At 52.1% G+C, this 17,795-nt stretch overlaps 1 protein-coding gene across 2 annotated transcripts in view; it reads right to left on the reverse strand.

Moving 5' to 3' along the window:
- Positions 1–2,645: 2,645 nt before the first annotated feature.
- The window catches only part of Dgat2 (diacylglycerol O-acyltransferase 2), a 29,947-nt gene continuing 14,797 nt past the window's right edge, over positions 2,646–17,795 (reverse strand). For both annotated transcript variants that reach the window (XM_005379877.2, XM_005379878.2), the window contains exons 3-8: positions 14,796–14,903; positions 14,497–14,567; positions 8,118–8,322; positions 6,965–7,139; positions 5,536–5,738; positions 2,646–3,793 (exon numbers count right to left, since the gene is read on the reverse strand). In XM_005379877.2, coding sequence (XP_005379934.1) covers positions 3,639–3,793; positions 5,536–5,738; positions 6,965–7,139; positions 8,118–8,322; positions 14,497–14,567; positions 14,796–14,903 — 917 coding nt within the window. In that variant the 3' untranslated portion in view covers positions 2,646–3,638. The remainder of the gene's footprint in view (positions 3,794–5,535; positions 5,739–6,964; positions 7,140–8,117; positions 8,323–14,496; positions 14,568–14,795; positions 14,904–17,795) is intronic.

Here is a 17,795-nt window from a genome sequence, read left to right on the forward strand (position 1 = left end):
CATTTCAAAAAGGTGTGCTTTTTAAAACGGGGTACTGTCGTGGTATATGAATTTTAATCTCAAAAACAAAAACTAAAAGGCAATTTTGCCAGCTGCAGGAAGACTGAGCTGGGGGGATCCTTGGAAACAGGAGCTCACTCTATTAGGGCAGGGAGAGAAAATAAGGGTGACCATCATAACTACTGTTTCCTGGTGAGGTCTATAGGTGAAGCCCTGGGATGAAGGTTTTAAATTTATATACCAGGCCAGGGATATAGCTCAGTGGCATAAGTGCCTGCCTGGCAAGTGCAAGGTCCTGAGTTTGATTCTCAGTATATATATATATATATATATATATATATATATATATATATATATATATATATATAAATAAATAAATAAATAAATAAATTTATATGCCATATATTTAGATACCTATTATCTCAGTTATTCAGGAACAGATATGCCCATTTTACAGATGCAGAAACTGAGGCTCACAGAAGTTAAGTGATATGATAACAAAGGTGGCATTTGCAGTACCTTGGGCTGGAGCCCACATTGATTAGTACATGTTTTTAGGAATGAGAGAGGAGGAACTGGTTTGAGAGACACTTCAGCTGGAGCAGGAACAGGTGGGCACTGGAGAGCAGGAGGAAGTGTCCAGTGTGATGAGAGGGCTGGTTCTGATGGGCAGGTAGCACTAAGGACTAGAACCAAACAGTATAATAGATGACAGAGGTTACAGTCCTGCCTCCCTAATTATGTTCAAACGCCTAGGAACAGTGGGCATTCCGCTTGGAAACCTCTCCTGCCTTATCAAGAGGAAGCATGCAGTAAATGTTGATCTGCTACGTGATAAAGGCAAGTGGAGTATTCATTCTAGGTGGATGGTTGAAATTCCTGTCTAGTCCTAAGCATTTGTGGATCCTTGATTTGACTATCTCTAGTTGCTAGCCCAGGGCTGGATGAACGGCAAGATGAGAGACGCTCAGGAAGCCAGCGGCATTTGCTTTAGACCGATCCTTAGTGCCCTCTCGTGGTCTTTCTGGGAACCACAGACAGAAGCACGGAAATAACAATTTTCAGGTTGAGACCTCTGGCCCTCCACCACCATCACCCAGGGGAAAATTTTCCCAAGGTAAAAGTCCCGAGGCAACTTTCACAGCCTGTACCTCGAGTCACACTGTGTTGGAGAGGGCTGGCCTGTCCTCTGCTCTGGGCAGGCTGCTGCTAGATATACATTGCCCTGGGTGAGGGGATCTGCTGAGATCCGGGAGCGAGTTATCACTGATCTTCTCCTTAGGCAGAGACGGCCGAGTACCCTAGTGCACAGTGGTCATTCACAATTCACATCCTGAGAATAACAGCCCCTATTTTAGGCGGTGCCTTGGATTACGGCTAGGGCTCGGCTTAGGTTATAATCCAGTGTCGTCAGGTCAGCTAAGGGTAGAGCCCAGTCGGTCCTCAGAAAACAGGTGTGACCTCCATCCTATACGACTGTCCTCTGTCCTGATTCTTAGGGCCTGTCCGGCACTAAGAATCCAGCTCCTGCTGACCCCTCAGGGTACCTTCCCCCCACCGCTCTGCCCTCCTGGCCACCTAGAAACTCTCCGGGGGAAACCAACTAACTCCCTGGCTTCTGAGCCCAGCCCGGTCACAGACCGCTCCCCCAGTCTTTCTGATCAGCACCTGCAGCCCCGCCCTCCTCCTCCCTCCCTGGCAAACCTGCAACTGCCCTTCAAGGCCCAGCTCAGGCGCTCTCCCCCTTGGCGGGGCACCCTAGCTTGGGCTGAAGGTGCTTCTGTTGCCCTGACCTCCCTGGGTGTCCTCCGCTGTCTCCAGTGTGTGTCACTGCAGCCCATTCACAGCTTGCTTCCAACACAGAGGGTGAGAACCGGCAAAGACAGAAAGATGGGCATTCCCACAGGAATCCTTCAGTTTCCGCTGGGAAAGGGGTCCAGGTGCTTAGTACTTAGAACAGAGAGGTAGCATCCTGTGAGACCTTGTAAGCTCTTGGGGGACAGCAGGCCAGAGCTCCTTCCTGTTTGGTACAGCTGAGGTCACAGGCAGGGAACGTGGTTTTGGTGACCCGTAAGAACCCTTCACGACCTCAGCCATTCTAGGACTTCCCAGCACGACAGCGGCCCTTCCCATCTGCCTCTTGGTGTTCCCTCCTTGTGCGATCACTCAAGTGTGCGCTGGGCCTAGACCCTCCCATCTAATGAACGGTGCGTCGGTGCTGCTGTCACTTCCACGATTAGGTTACAAAGCACTGTGGCTTCCATCCTGCTCACATGCTCCTCCCTTCGCACGCTGGCTCTTCTGCTCACGCTGATGAAGCAGCTGAAACCTGCGCTGCACTGTGGGAAGATGAACGCGGCGAGGAACCAAGCGCAGCCTCTGGTTACCGGCCAGTGAGACAGTGACTCCTGCCATCAACCATAGGAAGGGCCTTGGCAGCCCCCGAGTAGAGGATCCAGCAAAGCCTCAACTCTCAACTCAGCAGACTGTGAGAGAAAAATGTCTGAAGGCACCGTGTTCTGAAGTAATTTGTGACACAGCCATTGAGAAGTGCACCAGAGGGCGCAGCCAGCAGCCCCGCAGCCCCCTGGCCATCCCCGGTGTCATGGCAGAGTGCAGATGGAGCCCAGCAACCACGCACAGCGTGTTCTTTTTCAGTTTATTTGTCTAGGAATATACAAAAGTCTGACATGGTACAATGATCTCAATGGAGAGAAAACACACAGAGGAGGGGCTGGCTTGCCTCCCTGGCTCCAAGCCCCTCAGAAAGGCACAAATATGTGAGGTTTGGGTTCAGGACCTCCTGTCCTGGACCCAGTGTGCTATGCGGAAGGCCAGGCCCTTCTGTGAACAGAAGAGGGGCCTTCCCTTACACCAGACTCGGGGTGTGGCCCGGGCAAACCGAGGCCGCCGGGAAGGACATGCTCCAGGACAAGGCTGCGTCTGTGCAGTCCACATGATCAGCTTCCCGAGCAAAGCCAGTTACTCCAGCGACACACAGGGCTGCAGAATCCACGAGCCCGTGTCTCTGTGCAGCGCTGTCCTCAGCACATTATCACTGGCAGCTGGTCTAGGCTCAGATTTGACAGGCTAGGGTCGGGTCGGGGGCAGAGAGGAGACTCAAGCTGGAGCGTTCCAAGTGCTCACCACTGCCCTTCCAAAGCGGGGACGGCTGTAGCCGCCCTGTCTTCCCCTGCGCAACAGGGGCCAAGTCTTTCAGTTAAGCACGGGGTGGTGGGGATAGAGGCGTAGGTGGTAGAAGTGGCCGCTGCCTCTCATGCCTAGGAACGAAGAATGAACCATCTAACTGGCCTGAATCACTAGTGGCCGTCTTTCCCCAGGTAACCAGAACCGAGTTTTCTCTGTCATTTTAGGACGGGAACCGGAGGGTTTGGTTGAGAAACCATAAAGGCCCAGATATTTAGCCACCACCTGGAACAGGACACACTAGATGTGAAAGAGCTTAAAATATTGACTTATTCCTTCTTAAAAAACACCTAACATTGTAATGGTTTAACAAATTATAATTTCTTTTAAATAACCCACAGACACCCATGACGCTTCCAAATTTACAGAACAAAAAGCACTTGAGAACTCGGTAGAAAACACTTTGTAGCCGGTTCCTTCCAAGGGCTGGATCAGTTCACCTCCAGAACTTCGGTCTCCGGGAGGCCAAACTTGGTCTTGTGCTTGTCAAAGAGCTTCACCAGCGCCTCCATGTACATGCTGTGGTACAGATCAATGTCCTGCTGGGTCGGGTGCTCCACCTTGGGGATGGTGATGGGCTCGCCCACTGCAGGGAGGGGTAGAAGCAGCTGGTTAGTCAATGTCACACAGCACCCCTTCCTGAGCATCGGGGATGCTGACTGGTGGTGACTTTGTGCCAGCCACGTGCCAGGACTTCCTCTTAGCCTGTTCTCTCTCAGAGATGAGAAGATGAATGCCGGAAGCATGGGACGGAACCTGCCCATGGTCACAAAACCTCTCAGTGGCAGATGAAAGCAGCCCTTTGCACTCCGCTAGAAATTTCTATGAAACTCATGGGATTAAGTAAGTGTCTGCTTTTGCTCTGCTCTTGCTGCTTCACCTCTTTTAACCTAGTTTCCTCGCCTGTCACACCCCAGAGGGCTTTCCTAAGGGCTCTGTGAAGAATACAATGTGCTCTGAAGGTGTGATAAGGGCAATAAAGGGGAAAGGACAGCAACAGCAACCCTCCTAACACGTGTGCACTGTTTAAGTTTCTTGTCCTGCACCATCTCCAAACCCAATCCTTCTTTAGGCCCCGCCAGTGCTATTTCTGAGGTTTCTCCCAAATCCATGCACTTCTCTTCCAGCGCCATTGCTTACCCTCAGGCTAAGACCATGGGTACCACAAAAGTCTATGGTCTGATCTCAGGGCTTCCATTTTGCCCATGCTAACATATTTCCTACCCAGCAGCCCTAGGTGTCACTTATTTATTTGTTCTGAGGATGTTTCAACTGACCTACATTCCCAGGTTTTTATTTTCTGGTTTTTTGACACAGGGTCTCACTATAGTTCAGGCTGGCCTTGAACTTGTGGTGATCTTCCTGCCTGAGTGCTGGGGTTACAGGTGTGTGCGACCATGCCCAGCTTTTAAATTTCTTTTGAGATAGAGTCTCACTGAGTTGCCCAGGTTGGGCTTCACCTTGCAAACTGGTGATCCTTCTGCCTCTGCTTCCCAGAGTGCTGGGATTACAGGCCTGTGCCACCATGCCGAGCTCCCAGAGTCCACTTTAAAATGTAAATCTGAACCTGCTCTCTCAAGCACACTCCCGAAGCTCTGCATTCTCAAAATGGCACTGTCCACAGGGCCCCCTGTCCTCTCCAGCTACACTTGTGCAGGGAAGTACTTTGCTACTTGCTGCTTGCTTTGTCTCTAAAAGTACAAAGCAGTCCCCTGCCTCTGATAACAGGAAGTATGTGCGTGAACTTTGGTCCTTTAAATCCACTGCCCAGGGCCACCTGCCCCTGTGAGATCTCTGGCTTGTGACCTTTATCACTCACCTGTACACACTCATGCTAGGTAATTCTTCGCAGTCCTCTGAACTGTCCCAAACGTATGCAAAACAACACAGCTGAGGGCCACTGTAGGTCTATGCTCTAGCTGTATTCTTTTCTTTGTTCTCAGAAATCTATCTGATCTTGCTTCTGCAACTTCACTTAGGTTATCATTTCTAACAGAAGCTCTCTTCCTCTCTTTTTCTGCTGGGTAATTCCTATCAGCAAACAATGCAGTTGCTTCCTCAGTGGGGCCCACTGTGACCCCCTAGAGGACCCAGACACCCCAATCACAGCCTCAGTGGTCTTTGCTGTAACAGTTCCCAGCAGACTTCCTCACTCCTGTGGGTCTTGTTTGTTCACTTGCGCCCCACCCCCATGCCCCTGCTGCCTCCCACCAGCTCCCAGGACATCAGGGGTCTCAGGGCAAAGAACACAGCCATCTGGGCTAGGTGGCCAGCACTGGAATCCTGACACGCTCAGGGCAGACCGTGGTGTGCAGGCTGGGGACTCACCAACAGTGGTGATGGGCTTGGAGTAGGGCACCAGCCCCCAAGTGTCAGAGGAGAAGAGGCCTCGGCCATGGAAGATGCATGGGGCAAAGCCGATGTACTTCTGGAACTTCTTCTGGACCCACCGGCCCCAGGAGCCCTCCTCAAAGATCACCTGCTTGTATACCTCATTCTCCCCAAAGGAGTAGATGGGAACCAGGTCAGCTCTGGAAGGGAGAGGCCAAGGTCTGTCATTCCCCAGTCACTGGCTTCAGTTCCCACTGTGAGCCCTAGAGGTGCTGGGCACCAGCCAAGCTGCCCCCCGGCTCTTGGGGCAGACCAGAGCCACGTGTCCCTTCACACCCAGATCCTGAGGGGCCCCCTGCCTCCTGCTTGTGACTTGTGAACAGGGGAGCACCTGCTCTGGGAGGCTATGTTTGCCCTCGTCTTGCAGGGCCTGCATCCCCTGGGAAGGCCGCCTCGCCCCAGCTTGCACTCCGCCCTGGTGTCAGCCCCATGTCGCAGCCTCAGCATACTGTGTTGTCTCTGTCTGAGCCTCCTTCTTTCCTGAAAGCAGGGACTGGGTGGATCTGACAGGTCCAAGGGCTGGGTCCTGGCTGGTTCTAGAGAACAGCCTCTAGTGAAGCATGATTAGTGTCCTGAGTGGACAGAGGAGGGCTGCTGTCTCCAAGGCACACTCAGGGATGTATCCAGGCTGATAGGGTGGCCTAATACCTTCCCTAGCTTAGGCCACACGTCCCACTCTGGCCTATGGACCACTGCAGGACTGCCCCCTTCAACCTGCTCAGAACCCACATCTGGAAGGAAAGCAGTGAATCTTGAGTATAAGCAGCTTAGCTCTGCACCTCACAACGTGTCCCCCGCTAGTCCCCTAGCCTCAGCCTTCTCCCATGGGAAATGGAGACTCTCAGTCTCATCTGCGGGGTTGCTGGGGAATCAAAGGGGACAGCAGAAGCAGTGAGCTTATAAAACTGAATATGCTGGACGGATGGTAGCACAAAATGTGCCTCTAGTTTTCTAGAAAGGGTCACAGAGATCCAAGCTGCCCAGTTCCTCTCTGCTTGTTCCCAGGGTCGCCTCTCCAGCAAGCCTTCCCCCACGTTCCCAGCCACACCATCCTCCTCCTGGCCCCCTGCTCTCCTAGCTGCATGGTGCATTTTGGCCCCAGGTAGTCCAAGTCCTGCGGGTGAGCCTGGCTTCTCAGTGTAAGGGCCTAGAGGCCACAGGCCACATCTTTTCTCTACTCAGACACCTGCCTACCCCTGGGCAAACTCGGCCTACAGTGTACAGTCTGGGTTCCAACAGCCTCCCCTTCTGTGCCTTCCTGAGTCTGGGCTCTGCCTCGAGAGGCTGAGGTGCCTCTGTCCTGGGCGAGGACAGCACTGCAGGGGCGTGTATCAGGGAGTGTATCAGGGAGTGTAGGAAGGGTTACCCGTGGCGCAGGGCTAGTTTCACAAAGCCTTTGCGGTTCTTCAGGGTGACCGCGTTCTTGCCAGGCATGGAGCTCAGGGACTCAGCTGCACCCCCCACCACGATGATGATGGCATTGCCACTCCCATTCTTCGACAGCAAGTAGTCTATGGTGTCCCGGTTGACAGGGCAGATGCCTGGGGGAGAGGGAAAGACATACAGTCAGGAGTGCTCACGGAGGCACTGCCTACCCTTTGCACTCAGTCAAGCATAAACCAGAAAACTCTGTACATGGATCCCAGACCTAACCTACCTCCTTAGAAATTGTATGACCCTGTATAAACTATGCATGTCAAAGCTGTGAGCCTCAGCTTTCTGATTTGTAAAATGGGGAGAGTGATAGGAGACTGTCTGGGGAACTCTTATTCAGCAAACATTCACTGAGGTCCTTATTTTGTCAATGTTATGGTTTGTGTCTGGATGTCCCCCCAAAGCCTCATGCAATCACGGGGTGGGCTTCTAGAGTTTGTGACTGATTCATGGTCCAGTGCTGGGATTATGGGTATGAGAGCTACACCCACCCTGGGGCAGGTAGTTTGCATACAATGTAAGGGAGGGAAAGAGGCTTGCTCTCCCTGCTGCCACTCTTCCCTTTTGATCTTGTTGTTTTTGCTGTTTTCTGCCACCACAAAAGGTTGCCGTGTGCTATGTGCCACTCTGCCTTGGAGCCAGCCGAGTATGGACTGAAACTTCCACAAACTGTGAACTAAATAAACCTTTCCTTAATTCTGGGCATCAGGTATTTTGTCTGAGCAATGAGAGAAAAGTAAACAAGACAGTCAGGTTGGTGCCAGGTGCTGGAGATTCCGGTGAGTCAATGGGCAGCTGCCAATGACAGTGCCCTCTACAACAAGGGTGTACAATGGGCAGTGTGAAGCCTAGGAAAGGGGGCTGGAGATGTTATCTCCTAGGGGAGATGTTATGCAAGCTGAATCCTGGAGACAGTGTGAACTGGCCTCCTGCTCAGCCCTAACCCAGCAACTTCAGCAGGAGGCACCTCTCTGCACAGGACCAGCATGGGAATTGGCATGTCAGTTCCCTGTGTTGCTCTGTTCAGTGGGGAGGCTCCACCCTTGACAACACTGTCCAGACGGCAGGCAGAGGCGGACTCTCACCTCCGGACATCAGGTATTCTCGCAGCACAGGCATCCGGAAGTTGCCAGCCAGTGTGGCCAGGTAGGGCCTTATGCCGGGGAACTTCTTGCTCACTTCCGTAGCCTCTGTGCTGAAGTTGCAGAAGGCACCTAGGCCCATGATGCCATGGGGGTGGTAGCCAAAGATATAGTTCCTGGTAGTTGGCAAGTTGTGCGTCTTCACCAGCTGCAAGGAAAGCCTTGGGTCAGAGCAGCTAGCCAGGAGAGGGCTACTAGGGCATGCTTGAAGGTGGCTATGCCATGTCCCCTGGGGCTCTGGGCCCACAAGACTGCAGGGACTCTCCCTGCTGACCTTAGGTTAGCACCACTGAGGCCGCAGTGCCAGCAGTTGGCAGCTACCCTTTGACCTGTGAGTCCCTGGGAGAGGGGAGCCATTCTCCCTCAGTCCCCTTATTCCCAGCCAAACATACACCTGGTCCACTTATTCACATTCACCCAGCCTCCTGCCCTCACCCTTTAGGTCCAAGTCCAGTGCATCATGCTCAACTAAAGAGGGGTATCCAGCCTCTGTCAGGGTGAAGTCCATGGTCCTTAGTTTGGCAAGCTGGGTCTTGGCTGCAGGTGCCGTCTCTACTGTCAGTCTCCCCACACAAGGAGCTCCTTGGAGGTAAGGGCTGTCTGGCCTCTACTCAACAGCTCATGGAAGGAATCACAAGAAACTCTGCAGCCCACCTCCTACTCCTCTGGCCCGGGGAAGTCCAGTGCAGTTGGGCTGAATGGAAACTTCCTGCCAGGCAGCCAGGCCCAGCTCAAGTCTGGGGGCAGGAAAGACAGGACAGGGCAGATGTCGGCCCTTGTGCTAGCCAGCAGGTGTGTGTGAGGCGGGGTGGTGAGCAGTAGCGCCGTAACAGCCCATGGTCTGACCTATGGCCTACCAGCAAAGCTGTCCTGGGATGCTCCCAAGCTGACTGGCTCTCTCAGGGCCCCACACCTGGCCTGAGGTTGGGGGTGCAGAAGGTGGGGAGGTGCAAAGTGTGCCTAAACCACGAGCAGCCAGGCACTGAGCATGAGACACCTGCTTACCATTCCAAGGCATAGGATGAGGGCAGAGGGTGCTGAGAGGAAGAGAGAGTAAGGGTGTTCTGTTCCTAAAATATCACTTCTAATTAGAAAAAGGATAAATACTCAGGGAATTTTTTAATTTTAGGAAAGTACAAAGAAAATCAAAAGCATCTGCTACACCTCCATCCAGAAAACCACTCTGAGGCACAAGGTCTTATTCCTACTTAAGTGTACACAGGGCCTTTTTAAAAAATGTGAACTTGAGGCTGCAAAGCTGACACCATTTAGTATCATTTTCTACCAAATGTATCCTCGTTATTTATCCTTATTAAAATCCCCCATTCTGCATCTGCTCAGGGTGGCATTATCCTTCTATGGCACAGGTATGACTCAGCTTCTGATTAATGGATGTTACAAGTGTACAGATTTACCCTCTTAGAAATAATACATCAACAAATACCTTATCTCGGTCCACATATCTGATGGTTTTCATGAGATAAACTTCCAGAAATAGGATTCCTGAGTCAAAGGGTATGAACGTGTCAGTCTTTTTGGCTGCCCCTCCTAGGGAGGTGACACCGTTAACATTCCCACCTGAGCACTTAACAGCGTCCCTTTCCTGCACTCACGCCAGCTGGAAGCACAGTCCCCAGCTCCTGGCAGAATATCGAAAGCCCACATTTTCCGTAACTCCAGACTTGGGGACCTCCTGGCTGAGGGCCCTCGAGCTCAGTTTGGGGACTGGGGGTGCTAGTGATGGCCTCAGAGAACAATCTTCAGGCGATGGGACCTGAAGAGGATAGAACAGGGGTGGCTGGCACCATTTCCAGTTCTGGAGCTGCAGTGTATGAGCAAGATTCCCTAATGTCACCTGTTGTGTGGGACAATGGCACTCCTTCCCACTGCGCCTTCGGCAAGAAGATTAAAGCTGCTTGAAAACCCACCCAGCTCCCAGCTGCTCATCAATAACTGGGGAGCAGCACCAGGCTAATCCACGACTAGAAGGTAGCGTGTGGGGGGTCTAAATGGAGTCCGTGTTCACCATAGCTCTACAAGACTGCCATGTGGGTTCTGCCTACATAGCTGGCTCTCAGTAAAGCCAGGATTCAAAGGACTTGGCCCAGTTTCCACAGAAAAGGCAGGCACTGAGGAAGCATTGAGCTGAGGCAGCCAGGTCCAGGCTGTAAACTCGCTCCTGAGCTGCTGGCCAAACCCAGGGTCCCGACAACCTGGAGCCCAAGGCACAGAATGGGTGGCGGAGGCCTGAAGAGCCAGACCCTCCTTGGATGGCAAGGTAGAGCCGGGGTCTAGAGAAAGGAGCTGCTGTTCCTCAGAGGAGCTCATGGCAAATCCTCTCTACACCTAGACAAGGGCAATCAGCTGCACAAAACCACCCTTTTCCACTGTGATGGTGACGTGTCACCTGGTGGGAGCCTAGCTAGCTCCTTAAATCATTTCCTCCTTCCCCAAGGTTCTGATGGGACATGAGGTTAAATGAATCTGGGCACAGTGCCGGTTAATAGCCCTTGCTGCAATACCCAGAAAAACGGAGGTACCCAATGCAGCTGTAATCTGCCCTCGTGTCACGATCCCCTTCCCCGAGTGCTGGACAGAATGTCCACTCTGAAGAGGAAGAGAAAGGACATGGCTGCTGAAGGTTTTCATGTCCCCTGACTGTTTCTCATGGCAAAGAACCAGACACACAGGGTGCCCAGGCCAGGTCTGCTGCCAACATGAGCCTGGGACACATTCCTGGCAGGGCACTCCTCACTCTGTGCCTTCTAGGCCAGGAAAAGTGCTCAGATGTGCTTGTCCTATGCCAGCCCCATACAGAGGAAGATATTCAGGCCCAGAGAAGACTGAGACTCACCCCAGCTTACAGAGCAGTGCATGGTGGCAGAGGAGTGCAGGAACAGGATGGTAAGAGCATGGCCCTGGGGCAGGCAATTCTGGCTCCTATACCAGGCCTGCTATGGACTTGCTTTGTGACCCTGGCATATTCCATCCTCTCTGGGCCTTGGCCTGGCCATCTATGAAATGAGGCAGCTGGGTAGACAGAGATTCTAAGATCAGAGTCTTTCTTAGTCTCCTTTCCAAAGGTCCTGCCTATACTCTAGGGAGAGGTGACACAGGACACTGTCCACTCCTCTTCCAGGGAGCCAGTTGTCCTGGTGGCTGTTGCTGACCCTTGAGCCCCATTTCTGCCAGGAGAAGGGATGCTCTCTGGACCAGCTGAGCTGATCTGGTGTCAAAAAACACAGAGCTTGCCAAGAGGGAGTGAGGAGGGGTGGGTAGGTGCAGGCGGAGACTGGAGATCCTCATTACATAATCAGTGGCAGGAGACCAGGAAAAAGGGGTAGGACAGGAGGGTCACACAGAACCCTACAGAGTGTCAGACCTGACATTAATCAATAAGGCCAATTTCTCTCCCCACAGAGGGGAACCTGAAGCCCCCAGGGGCAGATGCAGAATCCCGCATGGGCCTCAGGCTAGGGCTCAACATTCCCGCCTACAGGGCCCTAGCTTGGCTTTGGTCCTGGTGTCCAGCATGCACATGCCCTGCAGCTCCAGCTCACAGCTGACCTCTTGGAACTGAGATGTGATGAGGACAAGGGGCTTGTTTGGGCTCTTTTGGAAGATGGCGATCAGGTGAAGGACACCCGCCTGTCTCGGGGCTGATCGATGGTCATCAGCTCATCCTGTTCTGGGTGGAGGGGACTACAGTCTCCAGGAAGCTTCCTGAAGACAAGGCCACAGTGGTAAGAGAGATCACCAGACCTAGTCCCTGGGGTGGGAAAGAGGCCACAGAACACATTCCACAGTTGTTCATCTCAGCTATAATTTTGAGATTATAATCTTTAATTAAGATTAATATAACCTTTAACCTACATATAATATATAATTTATAGGCATAATATATAATATATAATTTGTACTATAATCTTTCTATCATATGACAGTTCCATTTTGCAGATGAGGGAAATAAGTCTCGGTCTGTTCAGAAAGTGACAAAGTCAAGCAGGATTTATTAGACAGGGAGCCCATCCCAATGGCAGGGGCCAGGACCGATCTTTCTGTGTCCCCAAGCAGGCATAAGCCCAGTGCTGGGCAGGGAGCAACTGGTAGGTCAGTAGAAAGAGTGACAGAGCAGGAACTAAGAGCCAGGTCTCCAGCAAAGGCGGAAGAAGGAAGCCCAGGAAGTAGGAATCCATCCAATGGGGCAATGTGGTGATTAAATCTTGCAGAGAAACAGGCAGCAGGAAATCACAAAGAACAAATCAGGATCCAGTTCAGGAAGACTGGGTGCCAGTATTACTGCTGCCATGGACCTGCTGTGCCACCTGGGCAAGTCCTCATCCCTCTTTGGGACTCGGTGTCCTCACTTCCAAGAAGGAAAGGTTGGGTCCTGTGATGCAGTAGCCTTCCAGCAATAACAGCCTCAAATTGTTTGCAGATCGAGAAGTGAGGGTCAGGCAAGGGAGGGAAGGGAACCCTGACCCCAAGGAGCAGGACAGTCCTGGGAAGGGTAGTGGGTGGGCAGAACGAGCTGGGCCTGGGCCGCCCCCACAAGACTGCATGGTATGAAGCAAGGCTGGGCTATTGGGCCACCTAGCCCAGGCAGCAGGCCAGCATGTCCCAGGGGCTGACTCACACCAGCAAACGCTGCCACCTTGCATCACGCACAGAATACTTTCACCCTCACATGCTGCCTCCCTCTTCTGCCCCCTGCCCTTTGCCAGGCTGAAGCAGGAGCTAGGGTGTGCCTGGCTAGGTGCTGAGTGAACCAGTAGGACAGGCTTTTCCCCTTGGGGAAACCTTCAGGATTCTGCTAGAATTAATCTGCAATCCTCCAGTGCAGCCCACATGCATCAGGGCCAGATGGCTCTGCCTCAGCAGCCAGCCCAGTGTGCAGAGCTGGCAGGGGCCGGATGGAACCGTCATTGCACTTCTGAGGTGCCTGGGGTCTGCCCCAGGGAAGACCGGTGCTCAGAACAACAGGGGGGGACCCCTGGGCAGTCAGTGGTACAGCAGGAAGGAAATCCTGTGATCACCTTGGTCCATACTTGCTTCTTAGGGGGAGAATGTCCTGGAGGGGACAGTGTCCCCCTCGCTCCCAGGGGCATGTCAGGCTGTCCCTGTCTCCATCCTCCCAGCCTGTGGGAAGCAATGATCCCCGCTGACTCCCCATTATCTCCAGCCCTGCCTGTGGTGGGAAGAGCTAGGTTTTGGGGCAGGTCAGCAATGGAAATTGCAGCCAACTGCTCACTAGCTTCATGCAGCTTGGTGCTCTGACTCTCAGTGTCTCTTCTATAAAAAGGGGACAGAGGGAAAGCCTACCTTCCAGGATGCAGTGAGGCTTAAAAGACACCTTGGGGATGGATTCTCCCTCTCCCTTCTCCTCCTCACCAGTTCCTCTCCCCCAGATTTTTCTCCAGCTCTGGGCCAATGCTCTGTCTCCCCATCTCCAGGGAAGACAGCTCGAGGCACATCCTTCCTGGATCTTTCCCCAGCCACTTCAGCTCCCCTTGTCTTACCCTTCTTCCACTACTCAGAAAGTGGCCTGGGCCCTTATTCTTATGACTATGGCCCCAGCAACTGGCTGAGAGATGATCGTTCTATAAGATATCTGGAGGGAAACAAAGTCCTTCACACCTACCCCTGGTTCAGCCCAGATGAACTTAGACTACTATAGTATTGCTCTTGATAAATCACCTCCATTTTAAGTTATATCCTTTTTTTTTTTTTTTGGTTTTGGTTTTTTCTGGTACCAGGGATTGAACTCACAACCTTGTGCTTGCTGGGCAGGCACTGTGCTGCTGAGCTAAATCCCCAGCCCCTAAGTTATATCCTTAATATTCAGATAAACAATGACAATAATATATGCTATTATACCTACTCCTTACGTCACTGAGGTTCTCAGTAGATGAATGATCTTTAAATCCAAAGGCTAGAATTTTTTGTTTCCCAAAGAACTAGGAAGAACTAGGAAGAACTAGTAAGTTTCTTCCTTCTCCCAAACTAGAAGCCAATGACTATGTTTCTCTTTTTGCCTTGGCTGCCAGGAAGCTCAGAGCTAAAAGTGAACTGAAGCAGCAGCTTTCCCATTAAGGCTGAAATACTAGTATTTTCCCCCAAGTCTTAACTTTTTCCCTTACCCAGTTTATGGGATTATATGTTACCAAATTCTGCACAATAGAAGGTATAGTATGAATTACTCATAGTGGGAGATCCCACATAGTTCAATTCATACATGGAATTACTGTGCATAGGAAGGATAGGGCCTGGACTCAGATTCCACCCATCCCTAGCCTCCCAAAATAACAACCCAAATCTTTACCTGGATGGGAAAGTAGTCTCTAAAGTAGCGCCACACAGCCCAGTTTCGTACCCATTGCGATCTCCTGCCACCTTCCAGGGAACAAAACACAGCGTTGGGAAGAGGTAGGGCTGGGGCACACTTGGGCAAGGCCGCCCAGACAGAGCTGGTCTGCAGCCCTGAGGTAGGAAACTCTCAGCCCACCCAGGCTGCTCCTCTGCCCCTCCTGCCCGCCCCTTCCCTTGCATCCCTCCTGTCACGTGATCTCCGATTGCCGTGTAACCTCTCACTGACAGGGAGACCCCACCCGGGCCGCTCACCTTTCTTGGGCGTGTTCCAGTCGAAGGCCAGCCAGGTGAAGTAGAGCACAGCAATGAGCCAGCAGTCAGTGCAGAACGTGTACATGAGGATGGCACTGCAGGCCACTCCTGGGGGAGCCAGATGGCCGCAGGTCAGGCTCTGGGCCTCCGGCTCCCTCTTGCCAGTGTCCTATGGCACTGAGCTAGGCACCTCAGGCTCAAAGTCCCAGCCCCAGAGATGGCTGAAGAGATGCTTAGCCCGGCGAGTCCTGAAGGCGGCTGGGCAAAAAGCCATGTCTATGCCGAGACTGCTTACAGAGTTGTGTTGTTTAGCAGCCAGCTCAGGTCCCTTCCCCAGGCCTGGGAAAGGGCCCCCCTCGCCCAAGACTCCACAGGGATCCAAGCTCTTGCAAAGCCTTGGTGATACACCAGGTGAGCCTGGGCAGGCTGTGCGGTTCAGATTAGGTTATGAGCAGCCTGGAGATTTAGCTGCCAGCAAGTCCCAAGCCCTGCTGAGGAGCGGACAGGCCAGGAGGCCTGAGCCCAGGGCCTGCTGCTTGGAGGGCTGGTAGCTCTGAGAAAGGCATCCTGACACACTGCTAAGGCAGCCTGCAGGGAAGAGAAAAGAACTAACGGGGGCCGGAGATTGCATGCTACCCCTGGCCTCTATCAGCAGGCGGTCAGCACGGGGCATCTTTCCTGTTAGACTCCCTCCAGCAGACAGCCCCGTCCTTAGGGCTGAAACCAGATCATATTAATCTCCTCAGCTACTAACACTGCACAGGTTTATTGAGCATAAGAGTGAACTAAACCAACCAAGGGATTTTCCTTTCTCAGAGCCTGGGCCTTGTTCTCTCAACCATAGGCTGCTCCTGTTCACCCTCACAGGCTGTTGGGCTGCAGTGGGAACCCGTGCCCCCAGGGCCATATAAGCAGTGTGCTCGAAAGCCCCTGCTTGCTCCGCACGGGGAAGGCTCGGGACCGCCTCTGCCCATCACCCCCTCCCTGCATGCCAACTTGACCCACAGAGCAGCTCAGGTTGTAACACACTGCTGCCCAGGCCCACGGCACAGGCTGGTCTGTGCACACTCAGGGGCAGGGCAGGCAGTGGTGAACCAGTGAAGGGACCAAGCAGACCCCGAGACCTGGCCCTGCCATGTACTGGCCAGGTCCCGGGCCTGACCCTCTGCTTCCATCCAGGGTGTTAGGAAGAAAAGACTGAGCCGATGCTTGAACTTAGCACACCACCTGGCACACAGTGTCTGTGGACTTGGTTGGGACAACAAGTGAAACCTAAATTTTCACACATCTCTTATAGAGATTTAGCATTTCCTTCACTTACAAATACAACAAACCACAGAAATATTAGCAGTGGCTGTTGACAGGACTCCGTAGATAACAAAGATATTTTCACAGCACATTTCAGTTCCAGATACCTTGAAAAATCATTTCTTTTAATCACTAATTAAGAATCACAGTAATTATTACACCTGCTGCTAAGTCTTTTTCTAACAATGTGACCATCAAAGAAAATACATGTTTTCCTATGTACCTAACTGGGTTTTCTAATGTGTAGATATTTATATTCTAACATCATTGGTTTCCTTTGAAACACACTATACTTTGTATTATATGTTTGTTTATTTGTTTTTTGTTTTTTTTTTTTTCTTCTGGTACCAGGAATTGAACTCACGACCTTGTGCTTGCCAGGCAGGCGCTTTGCCGCTGAGCTAAATCCCCAGTCCCTGTATTATATGTTTAAAAACACTGAGAAGGTCTGCAGCCTTCACCAGAATACCCAAGGGATCCATGGCACAAAAATGGTAAAACTCCTGGTTGAGCCACAGTAGCCTTCGCAATACCTGGTGAGCCTCTGAGAGCAGGTGTGGGATGCAATGGGAGGGACTGGCTGGGCTACTCAAGGTAGTAATTAGCAGCAGCTTAGCAGACCTGCCCATCCAAGCAGGCCCAGCTCCCACCTATGAGGCTGAGAAGACAGGCTGGGCAGGTTTCTGGGCTGTGGCTGGGCCTGATCCATTGTTAACCTGCAGCTTGGGCTAGGATTGCATACTGCGTGGGCCAGGATTCTACAAGCTGCTCAGTGCCCCCAGAACCAAGCCCTGACCCACTAATGCAAGCAGAGTCGTGGCTTCTGTGTGCAAGTGGGGACAAAGAAGCTGGTGTAGCAGGGGCAGGGGTCTCAGAGGTTGAGGTCCCGTGTCCCTTATTTTTTTCTTTTCAGTACTGGAGATTGAACTTGGATTTCTGAGCTACAACCCAAGCCCTTTGTTATTTTTTTACCGTTTTGAGAAGAGGTCTTGCTACATCGCCCCAGGCTGGTCTCAAACTTGTGATCCTCCTGCCCCTCCTGCCCTGAGTATGTGTGATTATTAACATCACCACCACGTCCTCAGCCCCAGGTTCCTGATCCGATCCCTCTACTTTCTTTTCATATGGCCGTGAGCAAAGGCCTTGTCCCCAGTAGGCCCGTTCTCTATCTCAATGAGGAGAGGTTACACAGGGCTCTCTACTCCAGGATTCTAATAAGTGGCCAAACGCAAATCAAGCTCAGGGTTTAATTTAATTTTTAAAATTTAGTTTAATTTTCTGTTTCCCAAGTCAGTATTTTTTCTGTTTGTTTGGTTTTTTTTTTGGGGGGGGGGTGATTTGAGATGGGTCTCACTGTGTAGTTCAGGCTGGTCTTGAACTCACAGTGTAGCCCAAGCTGGCCTCGAGCTCATAGCGATCCTCCTCCCTCCACCTCGTAAGTGCTGTAGACATGTGCCACCATGCCTGGCTACCAGTATCTTTTCTGAAGCCATATGTGCCTATAAGAATATAAGGACTTATTGGGCGTGGTGGCACAAGCCTGTAATCCCAGTATTCAGGAGACTGAGGCAGGAGGACCATTGAGAGTTCGAGACCAGCCTGTGTCCAGCACAGGTGGGCTACGAAGTGAGCTCAAGGCCAGCCTGACCTGCATAACGAGATCCTGTCTCAAAAAGACAAAAAAAAAAAGAG

This window comes from Chinchilla lanigera, unplaced genomic scaffold (genome assembly GCF_000276665.1).
Source record: "Chinchilla lanigera isolate Chin_1 unplaced genomic scaffold, ChiLan1.0 scaffold00013, whole genome shotgun sequence".
NCBI classification, from domain to species: Eukaryota; Metazoa; Chordata; class Mammalia; order Rodentia; family Chinchillidae; genus Chinchilla; species Chinchilla lanigera.